The sequence below is a fragment of the Carettochelys insculpta genome, chromosome 9 (assembly GCF_033958435.1).
Source record: "Carettochelys insculpta isolate YL-2023 chromosome 9, ASM3395843v1, whole genome shotgun sequence".
NCBI classification, from domain to species: domain Eukaryota; kingdom Metazoa; phylum Chordata; order Testudines; family Carettochelyidae; genus Carettochelys; species Carettochelys insculpta.
Window position 1 is genome coordinate 62,770,519 of NC_134145.1, and position 24,378 is coordinate 62,794,896.

A 24,378-nucleotide genomic window follows, 5' to 3' on the forward strand; every position below is an offset into this window, starting at 1 on the left:
ATGAGTAGGGCCAGGCACAAAGTCTTCTGTGGACCTTGGCTTTCAAGGTCCAAAGGAGGGCACATGTTTCTGAACTTAAGGTTCCACGTGCATAAGGCAGCAAAAACTTCCCTCCTTGCTGCCCAATTCCCGAGTACAGTATCTTGAGGGCTTAAAGAGATCACAGAAATGTAGGAATGGAAAGAACCTTAATAGGTCACCTAGTTTATTGGCTCTCAACCTTCCAGACAACTCTACCCCTTTCAAGAGTGATTTGTCCTGCATACTCTCAAGTTCCACCTCACTTAAAAACTACCTGGTTACAAAAATCAGATAGATATAGAAGTGCCAAATTACACCACTACTGAAAAATTGCTTAATCTCTCATTTTTACCATATAATTAAAAAGCAATTGGGATATCAATTTTGGGCTTTGCTTTTCAGTGTACAGTATATGGAACAGTATAAACAAGATAAAATTTTAGTTTCTACTGACTTTGCAAGTGCTTTTTACGTAGCCTGTTGTAAAACTAGGCAAATATCTAGCTAAATGGAAGTATCACCTGGAAGGACTCTTCTTATTCCTAGTTGAGAACCACTGACGTCGTACAGTCTGCTACGCTGAGGCAGGACTATGTATTATCTAGATTCTAGAGCATCCCCAACCGGTGTTGGTCCAACCTGTCCATAAGAATCTCCAGTGACAGATCTAGATATCCCCTTGATAATTGGTTCCAGTGTCTTACTGTGATTACAGTAAGAAAGCTCTTCCTAACTTCAAACTTAAATCACCCTTGCTGCAATTTAAGGCCATTACTTCTTGTCCCGTCTTCAGTAGTTAAGGAGAACAATTTATCATCACTCTCCTCCTCCTCCTCCTCACAACCTTTTACGCATCTGAAGACTTATGTCCTCCTCAGTCTTTTCTCCAAACTAAATAAACTTTGTTTTAAAGCTATTCTTATGGGTCATGTTTTCTAGGCTTTTAATTATTTTTGTTGCTCTCCTCCAGACTTTCTCCAATTTGCCTACATCTTTCAGAAAGTGCATCTAGCTGACACCTCACTGGTGCTGATTCAAGCAGAAAAATTACTTCCTGTGTCTTGCTTACAACACTCCTGCTAAAAGATCCTGGGATGATGTTGGATGCATTTGCGATAGTATTACATAGTTGACACATTTCATTTGTGCTCCATTGCACTCTCCAAATCCTCCTCTGCAGTACTCTTCCCTAAGCAGTCACCTTCCATATTGTATTTGCACAACTGACTATTCGTCCTCAAGTGCAGTACCTTGCATTTATCCTTATTGAATTTCATCCTATTTAATTCTGACCATTTCTCCAGTAATTCTGATCTGAGGAGGACTAACCTGCTTCCTTGCCTACATATATTTTCTTATATATTTCTTATTTCCTTATGTTTTTGATTACTTTTTTTTTATTACAGGTTTACCGTTTGGTAGAAGACCTACAGGTCACATCCTGTATGCTGAGCTAAGGCAAAGTCAGCATATCCATGTCTGGGATCTCTCACCCAGATAACACAGCTGGCTCACATACATCTGGGAGCTTTCACCTCAAAAGCAAAGTCAATCTGCATTTATTCAGGACCTTTCGTAGACAGACAGTGATAAGGGAAAGCAGACTTACATGGCATAGGTATGCCCTCAACTTAAACAGGTATACCAGAACTTGGAAAATTCTAAAATAACGGGTTAAGACCAGATGGAATAAAGGGTTAGGACTGAAATAACAAATGCGACACCTAACCCCAAAAGGAGCCATGGTAATTAATTGATGTATATGATAAGCTGAGATCAATGATATACTGACATCTAGGGAAAAGACATTTCACCATTAGTAAGGCAAGGAAATACAAATAGACAGAACAGAATACATTCCCTACTGACTATGCATCCAAAAACGTCAGCATAACATATTATAAAACTGGCATCCCAGTCTAAGGGCAGTAGGAGAAGAGAAACGTATGTAATGTTTCAGGGATACCAAAATGAGAGCCACTTGTGATGAGGAAGAAGATGATAATGATGAGGAATATGATGGATAACATTTTAGGTTGTTCTAGAAAGAAAGGAGTGTGAAACACAGATGTATGTTTCCTATCTTGTTAATCTGAGGGTTGTTTATGACTGTGCTAAACGTATTTATAAACTATAGATATAACTATGCAGAGTTCCTATAGGGTGAATATTTCAACTGTACACATCAGGGCTCCCAGCTATAGAATAACTTAAATATTGGGACTGAGGCTAGGGCAAGAATCTGTCAACCCTCAAAGTGGTAACTGGAAACTCAGAAGTAATCTACGGCTACGTCTACACTACGAGATAAATTTGATTTTTTAACCTTCTTCATATGAATTCACATTTAAGTGTCCACAAACCTTGAAATGCGACCCATCATTTTTCCATGTTGAGGTTCCACATCCTCATTACCCTACGCAAGTTTGACAGCATGAGCAGTGCATTGTGGGTATGTATCCCACAGTGCCTTAGTCCCTGTTGCTTGTGGGTGCTTCACGTTAGAATCCCAGAATGCAAAGCACTGCCCCATAATTCAGAGCACCCAGTAAGTGAATTCATCCCTCCCCCAAACCCGCCTGGGCTCCCTGAGCTGTGCATCCTCTGCAGATGTTGGCGTAGCAGCAGGCAGCTTTGCTATCAGCCTTGTCCACCCCCACTCGATTCTGTCAGCCACACACCCACTGCAGACGGCAAGCAGCTGTGCCTTATTCCTCCCCCAAACCTGCCTGGGTTCCCTGTGCCGCACATCCTCTGCGGACATTGGCCTAGTGGTGGGCAGCTGTGCTATCAGCTCTGTCCACCTCCACCCAGTTCCATCAGCTGTGTGTCCAGACCTTTACATTTTCAGGCCTAAACACTGCAGAATTCAAATTCAGATTCTAAGTCAGTCAAAAATTCGCAGGTTTCCTATGACCTTCTTCCTGTGCATCTGGATGGAGAAGAACGGAGAAGGAAGCGGCCATATGTGGAGGGTCACCACATAGCTTTGTGGGATACATACAGGACACTTCTGTAAGCTAATAAATTCAAATTAAAGACTTGGTGCTTCCACACTAGCCTTTTTAGGAAATTTGAAACTGATGCTATACCCATCCCATCATATCAACATTTTGTTATCGGTTTTGTTATAAGACTCACTAATTCAAGCTAAAGATATTTACAGTGAAGACGGTGACATTTTACCATATCGAGCCATCTCCTTTAAATTCGATTTTATCTCACAGTGTAGATGCAGCCTATGTAATTAATGTACATTCTAAAGACCAGGCAAGAAATCCTGTCTTGAAAGCACTTGCAATCCCTTCCAACTTGCTAAGATTGGCAAACTAAGTGTACTCCGACATTATCCAAATTACTTAGGAAGACATTGAACAAAACTGGATTCAGGACAGATCTCTATGTAAACCCCACTCAATATGCCCTTTCCAGCTTGACCATGAACCACTGATTATACTGAGAGTATGGTTTTTCCAACCAATTTTGCACCAATCTTATAGTAGGTTAGTCTATGCAATATTCCCCTAGTTTGTTCACAAGGTCATGTGAGGCCATACCAAAAGTACAGCAGTACTCTGTAATTTCACAATATGTTACATGTACTGCTTCCACTGCTAGTCATAAGGCTTTTTATCCTGTAAAAGAGGGTATTAGGTTGGTTTGACATGATTTAGTCCTGACATGTTGACTGATACAAGAAAGATAATTGAGCAAATAATCAACTGATCATTTTGTTAGTATCAAGAAGATAATAAGGTGACGAGTAACAAAGTTATGCTCACTAGCCTGTAATAATTTTCGTTGTCCTCCTACATTTATAAATTGGAAAATATAGTACCTTTTTCAAGCTCTCTGGGATCTCTCCTGTCCTCCAGGATTATCTTTCAAAACTCAATAAGGGCTCAGAGATCTCTTTAGCCAGTTCCTTGAATACTCTAAGTAGTATTTCATCACACCCTGCCAACCTTAAGACATCTAACATGTCTAATTCTTAACTTGTCCTCTCCTTATATCAGCCTTAGATCCTCCCACAATTCCACTGATGTTCACTAGGTTAGTCATCCAATCACTGTTAACCTTTTTATTGAAAAAACAAGCAAAGTTTTTTTAAAAAAATACTTTGGCAATTGTTGCCAACATATTTGTAAGATATTTGCTTATTTCCCATTATGTTCTTAGCAAGTTGAATCTCATTTGCATCTTCTAGTTTTGTACCTAAAATGCTTGAATTGGTTGTCTTTTTCATGTACATATATAAAAATTCTTCATAATTTGGCCTAGTTTCTACTTTTTGTATGAAGTTTTTAAGTTTCAGGTTGTTGATCTGAATGGCCCAACCTAAAATGAAACTGACACTGGATCTATTGGTAGAACTTTCAGGTCTCCCAGGTAAAAAGACTGCCATCCCACAACACTAAATTGCAATCAGCTGCTACTGATAACATAAAGGCTCTCTCTGGAAACACTTTGGAAGAGGAGAGAACAGCTTGACAACACTGCAAAGATAAGGAGAATGCGGGATTTCCTAAAAACAAAAATAGGCTACCAATTATCTGGGATAGGGAGACAGTTTCTTACAGATCTGGCAATCAGTTTTAGAATATAGAAAAAGTCCCTCACCTTGCAAATGCTCCTTACTGGGACTACACACCAGCAGAAAGATAAGCACATGCATATTTGTGGGCTCAGGGCTTAAGACAAAAGAAGCAAAGACCTGGGAAATACAGAAATTGTTTACTATAAAACTACAATTCCGTTGTTTCTGTTGCAGAGAACTGAGTGACTCGACAGATATTCCACTTCAACTCTTGCCTCTGTTGTTATCCAAAAGCCAACACGTATGAAAATATAATTTAAAGTACAAGAATGATTTTCTCCTTGAATCAGACCGAAATCTTTTTTCAAAACACTGATAAAGCTAAATGGAGTGTAAAGAGACAAAGCATGCTTGAGTTGCTGTGAGGGAGGAGGACTCTGCAACTGCTCTTCAATACAGGAGCAGGGAGCATGGGGAACTCTGGAGGGGAAAGACAGCAAACTTTCTCCTCTTTCCATGTTCAGATGTGTGGTGTCAAATTCTCCTCCTCCTCAAAGTGCCTTTTAAAGTTCTAATGGATGTGAAGGAGGGTTCTCAGGCCTTTTCCAGTGCAGGATCCCCAGACTCATCTCTCTTGTGGAACTCATCCAAATACTCCCTTCTGAGGTTCCTGGAAGGCCACCTCTGCACCCAGAAGCCTCTTAAGGTCTTCTTGACAAAAGTACCTCTCAAGGTACTGAGTCACAAAGCCTCTCCCTCGGAACAACATCACTACTCTGCCCATTAGGAGAATGTGCATCTCATGACAACAAAAAACCCAACTACGCAATGAATTTCATGGACACTTTCTTGACAATTCCTTTATTCACTGTCAGCAAGCAGAGTGATTTTGATGAACACGTACACTGTAACCTCTGTACTTTAGGTGTCCCTTGTGCAGAAACATTCACAGTACTGACTGTCAGGGAAGGAGGAGGAAGCAGCTCTGCTGGAGAGCACCTCTCCCATCCACCACAGGAGCAGCAGGAGAGAGAGACCACGTGTATCCCCAGAAGCAGAGTGCCAGGTGAGCGCTCCACCCCAAACCCCCTCAAGGTCCCCTATCCTGAAAAAATCTGTAATGTAGAAAACTATGTTTCCTGGAGATTAAAGAGGCTTGAGTGCACACTGTATTATAAAATCAAAGACGTTGATGCCAGCCTCAAATGCCTTTCACAGTGCAACGTTAAACACCATTTTGATACTTTACACTGACAATTTTACATATAGATTTTCAAAAGCTTCAGCATTAAAGTTAGGTTCCTAAATTAAAATTTTGATGTCTTTAAAAACCAGGCTATTTATTTAATGTGCTTTGAGCCCCATATCCTGCTGAAGTCAGCTGAAGATATATGCTCAGTAGACCTAAACAAATAACTGTTTTTTTCAGTTCAGAGGCTGAATGAAAATATCCCCTGACAAAATATAGCTAAGTTCCAAATGAAACAAATTGTTTCCAATTTTTTTCACCAAATCCAAAAACTAGATTTTTTGGGGTCAGGGATGAGGGGGAGGTTCTCAACCATGATTTTATTTTTTGAATGGGCCAAAGTTCAAAATGGAACACCATTTTGAAACACAGAAGTCAAACGACAATTAAAAATGGTCAGAACAAAGTGCTAACTTTTCTTTTCTTTTTAATTATTTCCTGGGTGAAACTACTCATTATATTCAAACCAAAATTTGTGAACAGTTTGAACCCTGAAAAAATGCATTTTGGGGCATGATTACTACTGGCTGACAGGGCTAGTTCTCAGCACTATTGAAAGTCAGGCCATTTATTCAGACACCTAAATATGGATTTAGAAGCCTAACTTGAAACTCTCATTTTTGAAAACCTTGGCCATACACATCATAAATGATAAAAAAAACACTTGCAAAAGAAATCCCTTAATAATTATTGCTTTCCAACAGACTGGTCCCTTTAGCTCAACTATTACTTAATGTGCTTGAGCCAGCTTCCACTATAAAGAAATGGAGACACCCCAGGCAACATTCACACACTATGTATTGGAACCAGCTGCTGCAGAGCCACCTTAGGAAAAAAGGTTTCTCAATTTAATTGGGAAAACAGGAGGAAGCATAAATTTTACTGCCATTAATAACTTCAAGCAATCCCGATATGACTTTACCTCACCGTGACAGCTAGACATGTGCTTTTTGTTATGGTCTTTGCCACATCTGACCTCTATTGTTAGCTCACTTGATCAGGTAGGAAAATGTATGCCTCTTTAAACGATAAAAGGAGACCTATTAAAAGTGCAAAAACACTGCAGTAGCCTATAAGAAGCTACTTTCTCAAACAGATGTGTGAAGCTCCATAATAAATAAGTTCACTACAAAAAGCCTAAGCCAACTCATAAAGAGAAAACATCTACTTTAAACATTCTTAAAAGAAACCTTCATAAAAGCAATAGACTGGTTAAAAACTCCACAACCCATTGTTAATTAGAAAACAAGCTATTTCTGGAATTTTTAAACACCATAACAGTGTAATGGATCATGCATCTGTCATCGAAGATAAAATGTGACTCTTTAGCTCTTCTTTGTTTTGCTCATTAAAATTTATGTATTCAACAAGGAAAAACATCAGATCACCACAGAAGATTTCAAGAAAGCCCTTGAACAGCAAGAAATTGCCTGAACATCTGTCAAGGAAACCAGCCATGACAACCAAAGGAAGCGATACTTGTCTTCAGAATGATCAAAGCTCATTAAAGTTGTAGCCTGATGTGAACCACTCTGGCCATCTCCAACACAAAGGAAAAACCAGAATGCCTTGTTCAAAAAGAGGTCAAATCATCATTGAACCCTAGTGGACTTCCTAAGATAAAGTAGATGACCCTGTTTCTCACAGCATGTTGACATAAGAGCTCCAGAGCACAGAGAATGGTTTCATATCTAGAAAACTAGTATGAAACCTAGATCAAGAACGGATCGTGCTCCTTAGTTGAAAAACCACCCCTAAAACCAATTTGGCTTGATCTGATCATTGTACCCAGGAAACATGGAAACTCTGTTATAGTGGAATAGTATACTCACCAAACAAATATCCTCTCAAACAACCCAGCACACGGCCATGTGCTTAGAGATTCTACATGAGATTATGAGTCTTAAATTCCTTTAAAATGGAATCACAAAGTTGTCTTGCAGGTGAGACATTTAGACTCCAACTCCCCAATATGAACCTTATATATAGCTGCTGACTGTGTCTTATTCTATATTACGAAGTCAAAATTTGAAGGAAACTACTTAAATTGCATCTAGCACAATTACTTACGAATGCCATTTGTTGAGATGAGGCTAGCGATGGCTTATTAACTACTGCAGCTCTAATTCCAGCACTGTCAGTAACTCACTAATTTTTCAGCTTATTACAATTACTCATGTTCAGTCAGACCGAGACTTTTAAAAGTGACTAGTGATTTTGAGTGTCTAAATTTAGACAATTTAACAGGACCTGAGTCTCAAAAAGTGCTGGGCACAGGCTCTCTGAAAAAACCAGGCCCCTGTCAGGTGTCAAGTTGAGCACCACAAAAATGGGGCATGCAAAGTTATTACATGCTTCTGAAAATGTAGGCCTCACCCTATAGCCCAAGGGAATGAATGTTACATGCTAGAGACCAAACCCTGTTCTTTGCACTCAGCCAGAGTGAACGTAGAGGAGATCCGCCCTCCAAGTACCTGCACAGTATCTACTGCAGGCGCTTCCCATGCTGCCTGTGGCTCCTCTCTGTAGGGGACAATTGACAGCCAGTTCATATATTGGTAGCAGATACACCAGCCATACTTCAGACATGAGTGCGGGGAGCTCCCAGAGCAGCCTCCCATGACACAGAACTGGCAGAACACTGCTTCTGCTCTGCCTGGCCCTCTCCTCTCATGGACATAGTGGCAGTATTTATTGCCAAGTTCACAACAGCTAAACACTTTTGAAAGCACACGCACTACTAATGACAGAGACAAACATATAACTACCTGTGCCATCCTTATCAGAAGAGTGTGATACCTGCCCCAACTTGGTACAAACGGCACCACAGGGATTTCAAGAAGTCTAACAACTGAAAAGACCCATACTAATTTGACTGTACAAAAATCAGCCAAGTCTCAGGCCATATTCCTTTTGTGCCACTTGTGCCAGGGAACCCCAAACAGATCAGGGTGGCCCCTGTGCCTCTGCCCTGGCTCCTGGCCAACCAATCTGAGTCTGAACTTTCCTGAAAGGAGCCAAGTCAGAGTCCGAGCTTAACTGTACTTCACTGTACCAATAACTCAGAAGCACACCGTAAATAGGAAGAGCAGTTGGGTTTCACCTCTATAGAACACGCAGGCAGCACAGAAAGCAACAAGCTCAGTTTCACACTGCTGCTGACTAGCAAAGCTATATGTGGAAGCCAGCACCAGGAGTGATTCCAAACTGCAAGACTAGATAAAAGGGGCAGGCTGCACAAGAGCAGGGAACCGCCCACCACCCATGCGCCTACTCTGCAGTGAAACAGCTCATATGTGAGAGAGGGAACACAAAGAATAATCCTTCTCCTTCAGGGTCTACAGCAGCCTGTCCTCTCCATTAGCTCACGTGCAGCACCCCTTCACTCTGTCTCCCTCATCTCATAGCAGAGTCCATCTCACCAACTCCTGGACTTGGCACATGCCTAACATCAGACTTCTCCACTTTTGCTCCCATGCTACTGAATGGCTTGGGAGGGAGTCAAGCACCCTGCAGACCTCCTTTGCTACAATATCAAACAACTCGCCACCTCATCCCCCATCTATATATATATATTATATATATATATATGGCTGCAATCCCTGTCCATTACCCACCTGCAACCTCAACTTCCTCCTTAAAAGCCTACTGTACCTAATTCATGCTCTCCTCTCACACCCATTGCTAAAACCTTGAAAGCATGAGATTCATGACTGTTAAAATGCAGTAGCCTGATCAACTGACAAGTTTGACCCTGTGGTGGTCAAACCTATATGGTTAACTTGTCAACAGCTGCTGAGCTGCATTAGCACTTGAAGGTGAACTGCAAAAGTAAACCAAAGTTTATTTACTTGAGTAATATGCAATTACAGGAACCAGGATAAGAGAGGTATTTAGCCCTTATGCATTAAACAGCTTCTTGAATGCAGAAGTCCAGCTAGCCAATTTTCACTCAGCAGTGACGCACAGTGATGTGTTTATTACAGCTACCCAACCTAGGATATCCTACTGAATTCCAGAACTACCAGACGGCATAGGGAAATAGGCCATAGTATTTTAGTTATGGTTTCCAAATATAAAATAGTATTTTCAACCCCATAAACTGCACCAGATACAAACATTAAAAAGTAGATGCATACGTGATGACCATAGCTCTGGTTCCATCAGGTTAAGGAGCTGTGGTATCTCAGAACAACACTTTGTGCATCATGACAAATTGTTTGCATTACAGTAGCATCTAGATGCTGTACAAACACAGAACATGGTTCCTGCCCCAGATTATAAATTAAAATGTTATCTGTACCCTGGTTTGTGCAGACATACCTGAGTTAGATAGATTAAAGTGAGCTCAGGTCCAGAAGCAGTGTGTGCTTCAGCACAAACTATGCAGCTCTACTCAGAACCCTGGCTAATTACTTGCAGGAAATAATTTTAATCACTGACATTCTCATCCAGGATTAAGGATTGCAGTGTTAGATCTCATTCTACTGTAAACTAGTACAAAAACCTCCTGCATTCAGTTCAAGCTGCATTTCTTAGATGTCCCAAAAAGGCAGCTGTTGTGGATTCTGTATGTTCCAATTACAGAAAAGATGTGGACAAATGGAGAGAGAAAACTGGACCTATGAGAAAAAGTTAAAAAACTCGACATGTTTACTCTTGACAGAACATGACGGAGAGGGGGACCTGATAACAGTTTTTGAATGTGCTAAGAACTGTTATAAAGAGGACTCAACAGTTGGTCTCCATGGAGAAGTAATAATGGGTATAATCTGCAACAAGGGAGATTACATTACATATGAGGAACAACCTCTGACTATAGGCTAGTTAAACACTGAAACAGGCTTCCAATGGAGGCTGGGGAATCCCCATCATTAGGAGGTTTCTAAGAACAGGCTGGACAAATAGCAGTCGGGCCCGATCGAAGTTTACTTGGGCCTGTTTCAGTGCAGGAGGCTGACAACAACTTCAACATGCCCTACATCTCTATGATTCTATAAGCCACTGGTATCCTTTCAATACAGCCTGACGTGCTAATGCTGTTCCTTGTGCCTTTTTATTTTTCCATTTGCTTCACACCAATGAAAAGTGTTTCGGTCAGACGTTCCCGCCACTCAATTCCTCTTTGACTTCTGTAGCCTGAGAATCTTCCATCTGTTGGGAAAAACACCAGCAACCACCCAGGACCCAAAGTCCATCAAGTAAGAACGTTACTATAAACATCTCCTAGGAATAAACTGATAGCCTAAGTGCTCCCATGACAAAATGTCACTAGTAAGTGGCAAACATTTTAAGCTCTTAGCTGCAATTTCCAAGCGGTGTTAAGGTGTAACTCTATATGATGTGCACTATGGCAATTCAACCTGCAATTGACATAAGTGTGGGGAGATTCACATCTAATAGAAATGGACCTATGGTTATTCACTGTGACAACAAAACACATTCATGGCAATCAGTGCTACCTGGAATCCAACAAGACCCCCAGATTACAAGCCTTAGCAACAAATGGTGGGCACAGCCATCCCTCAAAGGCTCTGATATACAGGGCCATTTCCTCCAGGTGGCAAGCACTGATTGAGTGTTATCACACCTGATTCTCAGGCAGCTAGCTCTGGCCACATTCCTGCGTAAAGGCACCAAGAAAATATCTAACTACTCTACCATAAGAGAATGACATTTGGAGTTGGATGTCCTCACATATTAAAACCCACCCATTTTTAACCACCCCTAGATTGTACCCTGTTGAACACTGCAAAATGCAGCTCTCAGGACAGAGAAGTCATTGACAGTACTAACAAATGGTATCACTCAGAGAGAAAAAAAGGAACAGAACCACTCAAGAACAACTCCTGTTAAGATCCACAAGTAAGTTAGCAACGCTAGATCAGGTCAATACTACCAAACAGACTAGCTGACAGCTCTACCGCAGTGGTTCCCAAATTTTTCTGGCATGCCCCTTCCCCATTACTGGTAATGCAACAGCAGCCTGGAGCAGGGTTGTGGTCAGTGCCCAGAGTGGGGCTAAGGCTGTGGCTGGGGCCAAAGTGGAGCTGGGTGATACTCCCTCCACATCCTCTGTGGGGACTAGCCCAGGCCCTGTCACGCTCCCCTGAACATTGTTCCAGCACACCCCATAGTGTAGGCACCACTGCACTAGCTAGAGTAGTAGGGACACCAACATCTTTATTCCCCATCTAAAGGTCATCAGTCCTATGCTATCAGTGCAGTCTCCATTTCACATCCAGGAATACAACCAAATTAAACAGGGTCAGAAAGACACCAGGACTTACATGTCTAACTTACTAAAAGCTTCTTGATAATGTTCCTCCAAAAGATTTGAGACAGAGCAGTAAGTGGATTGCCAGTGGCAAGAGATTTTTGATTAAAAGATTATCAATTGCTTTTCTGAGGGAAGGGGATACTTTGTTCTTCCACAGGAAGGGGCTGACAACAGCTCAACAACAACAATGCTGGACACTGCTTGAAGGGCTGCAGGGGGCAAAAGAAAACATACCTAGAAGGGCAGTGAGTTTGGGGAGAAGCCCAAGTTGGACCATCTTGTTTCTTAAGCCTGTGTCAAAGGAGAGGTTCAGTAGAAGTCGAAGGGTAATATTCAGGAGGTCTTCATGTTCACATGGTACCATTTTCACCAGTTTTTCAATAATATCCATTTCAACCTGTATGAGAAGCATGAGAAGTCACCAAACCCAAAACCTACTCAACTGTAGCTTTTGTTTGCAAGTATTCTTAAAATTCGACTTATAAATGAAAACACAAGCAAAGTCTATAGTTAAAGTTACCATAGCATCTCCATTCTCCAAAAGTTTGCCCTTTGAGGCTAAAATTTTCTGACTGGTTGCCTAATTACGATTTTTTAAAGGAAGATTGAGCTAACAGTTATCCATCTCTGGAGTCTCAGATGAATGAGGGGAGATCTTGAGCGTGAATGGCACAGAAATCCACTTGCAGATCAGGGATCTAATTCAACCACAGCCTTGGAGTGAGTGATCTCCATTAGAAGTTAGGCAGATATCTAACAGACACAAAATCACTATCCAAGGAGCATGAAACCTTTCCCTGCATGTCTGAATGAGTTCCTTGGCAGGATTTGGGATGTACTCCCAGAAATGCTGCCATATAGTTTAATGTAACAGAAGAATGAACTTGCTCTTGAAATGTGGATCACTAAGAATACAGAATGGAATGAACAAGTGAATGAATGAATGAATCCATGATGGTTGCTGATATCATACCCCCCTTTAACAGCGCCCCCCCCCCAAAAAAAAGAGAAAAAAAAGACATCTGATCATTGACTGGCAAGATTTCAGAAAGTTTTCTTCACCATCTTCTGAGCTACTTCCCTCAGCCATTACTGATCATAAGAAGTGTATATAAAGTAGTTTGAACCCATTAGGCCTTTATCCTATGAATACCCTTCAGTCATAAGTATGCGGAGAACGAACACAAACAGCAAGAAAACTGTTTGTGCCATACTGGTGACATTTGTAAAAGTACTATAGTCTCCGAATTATTTGCATTGCACTAGGTATATCTTTGAGCCCAAATCAACCAATCACAATTTCTGCCTTACTGCTTTAAACTTAATTAGTAATGATGAACTCATATGCCAAGGTGACAGACATGATTCAAATGTGGACAGATTAGTTAAATAAGCGCACCAATAGGGGTTTTGCCCAAGTAAGCAAAATAAGGTAAAACCTTAAGCATCTAAACTTGGTTCATTTTGTCTCAAGGGTTATTTAGATAGCTATGAAAGAGAGAAAACTTACAATCCTATGTCCCTCATCAGCATCTTCCTCACTAAATAAGTAAACTTATTCCTCTTTAAAGTATTATCTGTACTATGGGAAACACACCTGTGAAGATAGCCATGCTAAACTATAAGGTCTTTTTAAATAATGCTCACGGCTGTCCAAAATGTGCACAATAAAATAAACACTACTTTTGTTTTGTTTGTTTCCACACTAAATCAAATGGAATGTAAAAAGTGTGCCAGCCAATCAGCTGGTTGGATACAAATCCTTATTATCCTACTATGGTGCTTCAGGGCAGGGCATGATTACAGACTGATCTCAAGAGCACATGACTTCACCAACAAAATATGATAAATTCCCCAGAAATACATTCTTTTTGTTATGAAATAGATGCATACCAACAAAGGAAATAGGACTGTCTGTAATTGTATGTGAAATACCCCAGAGTATGACACCAAGACATTAAGAGCCAATTGTCCAAAATTCTTTAATTTCTTTTTTTTTTTCACCGCATGTATGCGCCTTTTTAACGCAGGATCTGGATTAGAATTAATCATTAAATGTCATGATCGTTACCCCCATTTAACAGACTGGAGAACTGACAAAGTGACTTCCCAAAGTCCACAAATGAGGGAATGGCTGTACCTGGTTGTATTTGTCTGGTCTCTAACAGCCTATCAGAAAAATCCTAGTACTTAACTTTTCCAACCACCTGGAATTTCTCACCACCCACCCAGGCTTACACACTAGGAGCCAGCAGCAGTAGCATAGAGTACTTCCAGGCTGCATCCTACCACAGTATAGAATGATGGGTACCTCTGAGGTGCCTGTTGGCTTAATGAGACCACAATAATAGCCCAGCCTAGCAAAGGGTAGCTAGGTCTCCTTCCCTTAGACAAGAGGAGGCAGAAATGAATTGTTAAACAGGGGGCTGTCAGACTGTTTTTGGGGTTTCCACATTTGGATTAATATTGAGATTTTTGGATGCTTATACCAACCTTTGCAATTGCTCTCATTGCCATCATATTTACATGTAATTTTGCTATGGGGAAAACTTGCTCCCTACATGATTCTAAATCACACGTAGGCAAACAGCAGCCCACAGGCTACGTCCAGCACAGCAGACTTTATACAGCCCTCGAACTTCCACAATGGAGCGGGTTCAGGTGTTTGGCCTGCAGAGCCACACTGCACAAGCCTGACTTCAAGGAGAAATGGTGGAGGGACAAGGACGGCCACGTGCCCCTCCTCCCCAGACACCCGGAAGAAGCACTTTGAGAAAGGAACCACTTGCCACCAGAATCCAGTGCAGCAGTAGGGGGATAGACTTTCACCTCCACCAGGTAACATGGGATGGGACAGGGGAGGGGAGAAGGGATGGGGAGAGTGTGAGGGGCAAGATGTAGTCACGTGTCCCCTTCACCTGGTAGCCCCTGCTTGTGTCCCTCCCATTAGCTGCCTAACCTCAAAACTGCCGAGGGACTGCACCCATCTCAACGATGGTGTTTTACCCATGGTGGTGAGTGTTATGCCAGCAGATCCCCAGGACTCCCTCGTACTATCCCTATAGAGCCCACTTGACCCCACTCGCCCTTGATTACATCCCTTACAGAGCACTCCCATGCAACCACCCAGAGAGCCTCCCCCCACACCTTGGTAACATTCCTTACAGAGCCCACGCCCTCACCACACCCCAGGAGTGATCCAGCCCCATCGTGGCTCACCATACAATTTCCACCAGATATGGCCAAAAGGTTTACCCTTCCCAGTTCTAGACTTAGTTTTCTACAGTGGTCCCTGCTGTGACAGTAGTCCCTTCACAATACTTAAACCAGGGCTACAACTATTTTTAACAGGAGTGGGGCCCAAGGGGGTTATTTCACTTTCACTGGAATTCCTGATACCCTCTGACTCCATGAACAATCACCATGTCATTTCTGTGGATCACTGTAACACTTACCATGTCATTTTTGTTCTCCATAAAAATGCTAAGTTTCTTGAGGAAAGACACCACCAGAATAAGCAGCTCAAAGTTCTCTCGGTCCAGAGCTTTCACTAGCATGTGGACAATGTTCTTGTTCCTCATCTTCAGCTCCGTGCGTGTGTCCTCAGCAAGGTTCAGCAGCAGATAAAGGGCAACTAACACATCAAAATCAGTCAGTCCAATAGGCCAAAGATACTGGAATGACATCAATCTACATTACATGTTTAGGGTGGGATTTTCAAAAGTTCTCAGGGCTGACACTGTCCACACTGATTTTAAGGAGGGCTAATGCTGAATGCTTTTGATCCCCATTTAGAAAAGAAAATTAGAATTACAATCCACTGTTATTCCCTTAAATAGGATTTGAAAATATGTAGTCTTATAAAGGATATGACCAACATCAACTTTTTTTTTTCTAAATACCAAGGAATCTATTAAAAAATACAGCATTCACCACGTGGGGACTGCAACCCAAAATTTCATCAGAAAGCTAAACACATTTGAATTTTAACTAGTACACCTGTATGCTAGTCAGTTATGCTATATTTACTGTTCAAGCTAAGGAAAAGAAAACAAAGAACAACATTCATGCCAAAAATATACATAGGGGCCTGATTCTCCACTGGTTTGCATCTTGTGTGGATACTTATACCTAAAGGAGTAGGAGCAGAGTGTTACTATTCTGATTAGTTTAGGCAGGTATAAATGACTACACAAAAGCAGTGGAGAATCAGGTTACATTTTTTCAGATATTTCAGTTTTAATAATTATCTCTGTTACTAAAAAAAAAATTAAAGAAGTTTATGGAAATAAGTGGGGGTATTTTTGTTTTTCTCGTTTGTTTGTTTTTATATCTGAGTATTCGCTTCATTTAGCTTTCTCCCAATTCTTTTGCAGACCTGCATGCCTACTTGCCAGATCTCACCATATTTTCTAGCTGTGACATGGAAACACACTGCCTAAGCCCTCACACTGGTTGTTTAGAGAGATCAAGTACTGTATTTTTTTCCAGACTGTTGCAGAGCTTGATTTTTACAACAATGAAAATGTAAGATTACTAGAAAGACCTTCTTTTTCAAAAATCAGTACTTCACTTTTTACAAGTGAACTTAGTGCTGGTGTAAAATGCTAATCAAGGCTGGGAAATCAGAAAAAAAATGATCAAGGTGAGCAAATCAGAGAGTAGAGGGGCAGAAGGGTGAGGGGGAGTCAAGAATTAGATTAAGCCAAGTATGCATACTTTATAATTTTTCACCTTGACAATTTTTTTCTGATTTGTCAACCTTGATCGCTATTTTTGGTTCTCTGTGCCTTAAATATTGAGTCTGTTCTGGTATGGCTATGGTCTGAAGAAGTGGGTCTGTCCCACGAAAGCTCACCTAATACATTATTTTGTTAGTCTTTAAAGTGCTACTTGACTGCTTTTTTGTTTTGAAACAAAGAAGTCTTTAAGCACCTCTGCCATTTCCAAGTTTCCTGATATTGTTTTTCCCTCCTCACTGAGTAGTGGGCCTAACCTGTCCTTGGTCTTCCTCTTGCTTCTAATACATTTATAGAATGACTTCCTGTTACCCTTTTTGTCTCTAGCTAGTCTGAGTTCATTCTGGCCTTTCTAATCTTGCCCCTGCGTACATGTATTGTTTGCTTATATGTATCTTTTTTAATTTCTCCTAATTTCTACTTTTTATGTGACTCCTTTTTGATTTTGAGATCATGCCAGATCTCCTGGCTAAGCTAAGGTTGTCTTCCTACCATACTTTGTATCTATCCTATGCAGCGGTATAGCTTGCTTTTGGGGGCCTTAATAATGCCCCTTTGAAAAACTGCCAACTCTCTTCAGCTGTTTTTTCTCTTAAGCTTGCTTCCCATGGGACCTTTCCCAGCAGCTCTCCGAGTTTACCAACATTTGCATTCCTGAAATCCACTGTCTCTATTTTGCTGTTCTCCCTTTCGCTATTTCTTAGAATCATGAACTCTGTGATTTCATGGTCACTTTCTCCCAAGCTACCTTCTACTTTTAAATTCTCAACAAGTTTGTCCCTATTTGTTAAAATCAATTCTAGAACTGCTTCCCCCCCAGTTGCTTTTTCCACCTCTTGAAATAAAAAATTTTCATCCACGCAGTCTAAGAACTTTCTGGATAGTCTGTGTCTGGCTGTGTTACTTTCCGAATATATGTCTGGATAGTTGAAGTCCCCCATCACCACCAAATCCTGTGTTTTAGATAACTTTTGTTAATTGTTTAGAGAAAATCTCATCCACCTCTTCTACCTCACTATGTGATCTGTAGCAGACCCCTATCATGACAGCACCCTTGGTTTTTACCTTTTAACCTATCCCAGAGACTCTCAACATGTCTGTCTCCTGTATCCATCTCCACCTCAGTCCAGGTGGGCACATTTTTGATATATAAGGCAACACCTCCTGCCTGTTTACTCTGCCTGTCCTTCCTGAGTAAGTTGTACCCTTCTATACCAATATTCCAATCATGTGTATTATCCCACCAAGTTTCTGTGATACCAATTATATCACAATTGTGTTTGTTTATTAGGATTTCAAGTTATTCCTGCTTATTACCCATACTTCTTGCATTTGTATATATAAGCATCTAAGATACCGGTTTGCTTTTGCCTCCCAGTTCTGCCTAGTCCCTCTTTCTTCTCTGCTATTATATATATATATATATATATATATCTTATGATCCCTCTCATTTCCAACCCCAGCCTGGATTTCAATAGGTGGGAATTGCAAGTCCCAGGCCCTGCAAAACTACCCCAGGGTCTGAGTAGAGGCATCCCTGGTCAGGAGGTCTTTCTGACTACAGGTGCAGGTGCAGGAGACAGGAGCAGTGCTGGCACAGGCATTGTGGATCTTCCTAACCACAGAAGTCCTCTCTCACACTCCCCTCTGTCACACTCCCTCTTGAAACGCCCCCGTCTGCAGCCCCCTGTCCACTTCATTCCCCTGGTCATTCTGACTCTGGCTTTTTGAAGCCTGCAAACGTAGGTCAGGCCTGCCCCTTGTTAGAAATACAGGGGAAGGCTGATCCTGAGGCTGACCAAAGGCAATCAAGGGAAAAAGAGGTTCCAACCCTCCCAGGCACACAATCCCAACTGCCACAGCAACTGAAACTGAAATCCTCTGCAATCATATTCAAATTTCAAATTTAAGTAGGCAAACTCAACGTGGTAGTTTGAGATATAGTTTTTAAGATAAAGTTTTAGAGAATGTCAAAGGAAACTAGCTCCCCTCTCAACACCCTTCTCAAAATTCCCCCATTTGCAATCACCTGCTCGCAAGCTCCACTGGTTGCTTACAACCTGCTAGATTCTAGAGTTCTCGATTTCAAATCCTAAGTTCCAACCTCAGCACACGATCTTTCAAACACACAAACAAGCCCCATACAGTCAAAAGTAACCCCCAAACACAAACACACATACTCTAGACAGCCACTTACCCCAAGGTCCTGTGAATTGCTCCTCCTCCACCTAGAGAGTGCCCCTCTCAAAACTCCCTCCTGTTTGCAAGTCCCGGCCCACCATGCAGGGACAAGGATCTCCTTGCCTGTTGCTTATGTTTTAGAAGTTCGTACCTCGCAGCAGCTGCTCCTGCTTGACAACCAGCCCCTGGTACTTTTTATACGTTTTCTCATAGTCCTTTTTCAGGGTTTGATTCTCAGGATCTTCATCAAGTAAATAACTGGAGTTAAGGATTGCATGGTAATATAGCAAAACACAAGGAAACTACAGAGTGGGGGCTAATATCAATCACAGAGGTGTTATCTAATCACCAGTGAGAGTCTACATGGTCTGCATAATAATGAATAAGAGGTTGCCCATGAGACAATACCTCTAAGATACAGTCCACACTATGACTAGGTTTAGGATTTGGTGGTGTTAAGGATTGTATGTCCTCTAACATAAATGTGGATCGTGATGCATCTGCTCGATTAACCAAAGCCAGTGCTGCCTTTGAAAAACTGACCAACTGCCTATGGAATGACCATGGTATTAAACTCCATACCAAGGCAGCAGTTTATCAGGAGGTTCTCCTGAATATCCTGCTGTATGGCTTGGAGTCATGGACAACATATCACCACCATGTTTTGAAACTCTATCATTTCCATATCCGCTGTCTGAGGAAGATCACCCCCTTTAACTGGTGGGACAAAATTCCTAATATGGAGGTTCTTAAGCTGTGAGGTGTCATGGGCACGGAAGCAATGCTTATGAACAAACAGTTTCACTGGATTGAAGATGGGTGATACATGGATACCAAAGATGGTCTTCTAGGGCCAGCTTGCTCATGGAAAGAGCTCATCAGAGGTCTGTATGGCTATGTCTGTACTAGCTACTTCGAAGTCCTCTTATTCCTATGAGCAGATAGGAATAACGGGATTTCGAAGTTGGTAGGGTCCTTTCGAAAAGGAGCCCTGTCTGGATGAGCTACACGGTGGTGAGCCGTGTCAATTTTGAAGAGCCGTGGCCACCCGCATGCTAATGAGGCGCTGAATAGGTATTTCAGTGCTTCATTAGTAAACTTTGAAATGGCCATTTCGAAGTTTTTGCCTAGTGTAGACACGGCCTATAAGTGCTATAAAGACATCTTAAAGGCCAACGCGTAGTCATGTGGCGTATTTCCCAATGATCTGGAAACTCTGGTTCAGGAAAGAATGTCCTGACTGCAAAACACTATACAGGCTCTTAACTGCTTTGGGAGTCAGCATATCCAGACACTGTAGCAAAAGTGTAGGATCCAAAAAGAACGTAAAATGCCTGCAGTTGGCATTTTTTATGTGACATTCGTAATCAGCTCTGCCAATCAAGGATTAGTTTAGTCACTCACTGATGGGTCAAAGAAGATGAGAACCATCGATGGACAGCTCAATCCAAGAAGACTGTAATAAAAATATCTCTAATAAGTCATACTACTGGGAAAATTAAGCTTAGGTTGAAATCATTTTAAGTTCACACAAAAATCCCTTCTCCAACGCAAATTTATCACTTTTTGTCCTGCAACTAGATTTTTGTGCTCTCTTACTCATCTGCTGCATTGACATGAGTTATGCACATATATTTTGCTTCAACCACGAGGAATCAGACAAGCTGAAAGTTGCCCAGACACAGAGAGAGGATATCAGCTTTCTTCTTCTTGGTGAGTTCCTCCTGCCAGAGCTCATGTCTCTTCAGCTCATGATCTATTATGTTCATACAGAGAGCTCCAATCTTGTAGTGTGTGATCAGTCCATGAAACTGAGAAAAACTATGTTAAAAAAAGACGTGTAGCATGAGAGACCTAAACCCAAGAATCTGCATTCAGAACTACAGTAGTAAGGTTTCATCATATTGCACAATATGAACGATTCTCATTAGAGCTAGTCAAAAAAATTTCAGTTAAACTGTTTTCTATCAGAAAATGCCATTTATTCAAACAACAAGCATTTTGTGAGAACAAATTTTAATGAAACTTCTGATCGGAGTAAGTCAACTCATTTAATTTTGATATAGAATTTTTTCTACTTTGTCATTTCAATTTATTTTATTTAGCTCTTTAATGATTTATGTTTTAATATGTCAAAACAAAACAGCAAAGCTGAAAAAATTATACTATCTAAATGAAATGATTTGACATGAACCAAATTTGTTTGAAATTTTCATTCCATGGGAATGAAGTATCAGAATTTCTCTTGGAAAAACATCTCTTTTTTCCAGCCAGCTCTAGTTTGGACATTATAAAATGATTCAATCAGATCCCTCTCACCAAAACGTGTAGGGATAAAAATCCACCTATGTGTTAACTTCTTTTCCAGCATTATTATAACAGTCAACTGAATACAGAATGCACCTCGGGACCTGACCAGAGCTGAATGAGAGAAATTACCAACACTTCCACTGCTTACTGGGCTCTTAAAATATATGTAGGGGCAAATTACAGCTAAATAACAGCTCAGAACACTGAGAGCCAGGACTGGTGATTGCGAACAAATTTTATGGACCCTCAGGAAACTTGGCCAGACCCATGTTAAGTGGTTATCCAGCTAATTAAAATCATGCCAGATTACTGATGTTGCTGCACAGGAGAGGTTCAACCTGTATCTGAGTTTTGAATACTGTTTTCATTGACGGGGGAGTTATGTGGGAGAATCTAGTGGATAGTGGACAGGACTGACAAAAACCATGGGTTCTGTGTTCCTGACTCTGCTGAGGCCCATGCTCCTGTGCATTTTCTATGATTCAGTTTCCCCATCTATAGTGATATTTCTCAGTAATAAGTGCTTTAAGATGAAGTTCCACACTCTAATAGAGCAGAACTAAATATTCAAAGCTACTGACAGAATAAACGCCTCACCTCTGCATAAATTCTTGCACTTACCTTGAAAAACAAAAGAAAATATAAATTATATTGGTAGCAAGTTCCACGCTTTGTTTCCAGTCTTCTCTCAGCACTCTGGCTAACGCACCTAGTGCAGTTTCTAAGAAAACAAACAGGATTTAGATGAATCTCTGTAGTTTCTTTCTCTCTGACCTCCTTCAGCTAAACAAATTAAACCCACCTTTTACTAGACCCTGCCTGCATTGTGCCTCTCCTTACTGCTAACTTGCCATCCGGCTTAAGGGATTTTCCAACTGCCGACTATGTTAAAATACAAGCACGATTCAAGTAGTCTTCCAGGATGAGATGGAAAGCACTCAGGCTGAAAGTATCATAGTCCCCATGGGACATTCAACACACTTGGGTAACTCTGAAAACTCCTCAAGGTCCTCTCTCTCCCCTGACTTTTGCTCATTTTCAGCTATTTTTCTTTCACTATCTTGTTTTTTCCTCCCATTCTCCCAATACCCTCAACCTCTTCCATCACTTCTCCAATTCATTCTATCCTTCCTCTCTCATCTAATGCCAATTACTCCTGGTGAATGAAAAAGTGAAGTGACCAGTTCAGATTGACTGAATCTATCTGCCAATCAGATGCCTTCAAACAGCAGGATTTGCAAATTAGTGCCAGGAGCAGGTAGACGCTTGCCACAAGAGGGACCTCAGCCTTCCAGCACTTTCATTATCAGAGTCACCATTTGTCTGATTTTTTTGTGTCAGCCTCTCAGGGTATGTCTACACTTATCTGGTATTCAAGGCACTGTGATTCATTCTCTGGAGTTCCATTTTGCTGTGTCTGTGAAGACACAGCAAAAAAAAAAAAAAAAAAAAAAAAAAAAAAAAAAATCGATCTCTCGGGGTTCAGCTGTCAATCCAGGTACTCCATGATATCGTGTGGAATAAGGGACGTTGGCACCAACCTGAAAAGGCCCCATCTTCACTAGGGAACAAAGTCAATCCTGATATGTTGATGGTGTAGCTAGAATTGTGTGTCTGGGATCAACTTTGTTCCCTAGTGTAGACCAGGCCTTAGACTAACCCTGTTTTTGACATGGGGTGAGCCAGCTGGATGGTGGACATTAGGAAATCAGTGGTGAAGCAGTTCAATGAGGCATCAGGGAAGAGAAGGGATGACTGGAGAGGGAGCAAGGGAAAAAGAAAAGAAAAAAGAACATCAGCCTAGCATCACTATGAATCCTGAACTCAGATCTTGTTTACATAGTGTTTTTTTTTTTTTAAGTGGATAAGCTTTTTGTGGCAAGGAATGCCTTCCTCTATAGCTCTATTCACCTTCCACTGATCCCCACATACCCAGTACCTAACACATTTTGGGTGCTGCAGCAATGGTGAGATATAAACAGTAAATGTCGAATGCTGCCCTATTCTGCCCTAAGACCAAATCAATACTAGAGTCCCATCCCATTCCACGTGAAAGATGTGGGAGCCTCCCCAAGCTGAGAAACAGCTCTACAGAGACAGAGGAAAAGTATAACTTTATGAGAGGGTTTGGAAGTTACCATTGAGCAGTAATTCTTCCAAATTATCAGGATTCCTGGCGAGTTGTAGGATAAGGGCAGAGCCACGCACCTTATCAGGAATATCTTCATACAGTAACTCAATATACTCATCCATATCATTGATATTGGCGACTTCATCAATCTGAAAGCATCAAAGACAAAGCTGGGCTTTGACACAGCAAAAAAGCAACCCACTCAACTGGCAGAAAAAACAATGTTATTTTGAAGACAAAGCAGAAAAAAAAGTATGTAGCTAAGTCTTAAGATGTGAACAACAACTAAAATCAAACACCATGTACAGAGCCCATTGCTACTGACTGTCCAGAATGCTAAAGGACATGTCATTATAACAGCAATTGGCACTAAATAATAATTTTCTTGTCTCTAGCCCTATCCTCCAGAACCTCACTCATATGACCCTCTAAATATATAACCCAAAGATAAACATGCTAGAATTTTACCACTTAAGGAGATATTAATATTTTTAAACAAAGGTGTTTCAAAAAATTCTTCAATATTTTAATAATCTGATTTGCATATGCTGTTTTCCTTTTTATATAAAGCAGTTCTCTAAAATCAAAAGTCTTCATATTTAGCTTCCTCTTAATTCTAGATTAGATTCCTACCTCCATTCCTTCAAAAGGTGGTGGATCTTTTGGCTTACTAGATTTCTCTTTCTTTTCTATAGTGATAAAAGACATGGTTATAATTAATGTTCTGAATATTCACTACTTCTCGTACATTCATTATGATCATAGTGTCTAGGTAAATGCAGAACAAAGAGAGAATACCTACCCCAAAGAGCTTGCAAACTAAGTATATAACACAGCTCAAGCTTGGTCTTAGCTCATTTCTGTAGCCAGTTAATAAAGGAGCCAATGACTTCGCTGCTCATAATAATGTATTTAACATGTTTTTTTAAA

The 24,378-nt window shown here is 41.0% G+C and overlaps 1 protein-coding gene across 5 annotated transcripts in view; it reads right to left on the minus strand.

Moving 5' to 3' along the window:
• The window catches only part of KIFAP3 (kinesin associated protein 3), a 109,410-nt gene that overhangs the window by 72,935 nt on the left and 12,097 nt on the right, over positions 1-24,378 (minus strand). For all 5 annotated transcript variants that reach the window (XM_075003023.1, XM_075003022.1, XM_075003018.1 and 2 more), the window contains exons 4-10: positions 24,082-24,137; positions 23,456-23,597; positions 21,939-22,038; positions 20,704-20,828; positions 19,159-19,257; positions 15,543-15,721; positions 12,322-12,484 (exon numbers count right to left, since the gene is read on the minus strand). In XM_075003023.1, coding sequence (XP_074859124.1) covers positions 12,322-12,484; positions 15,543-15,721; positions 19,159-19,257; positions 20,704-20,828; positions 21,939-22,038; positions 23,456-23,597; positions 24,082-24,137 — 864 coding nt within the window. The remainder of the gene's footprint in view (positions 1-12,321; positions 12,485-15,542; positions 15,722-19,158; positions 19,258-20,703; positions 20,829-21,938; positions 22,039-23,455; positions 23,598-24,081; positions 24,138-24,378) is intronic.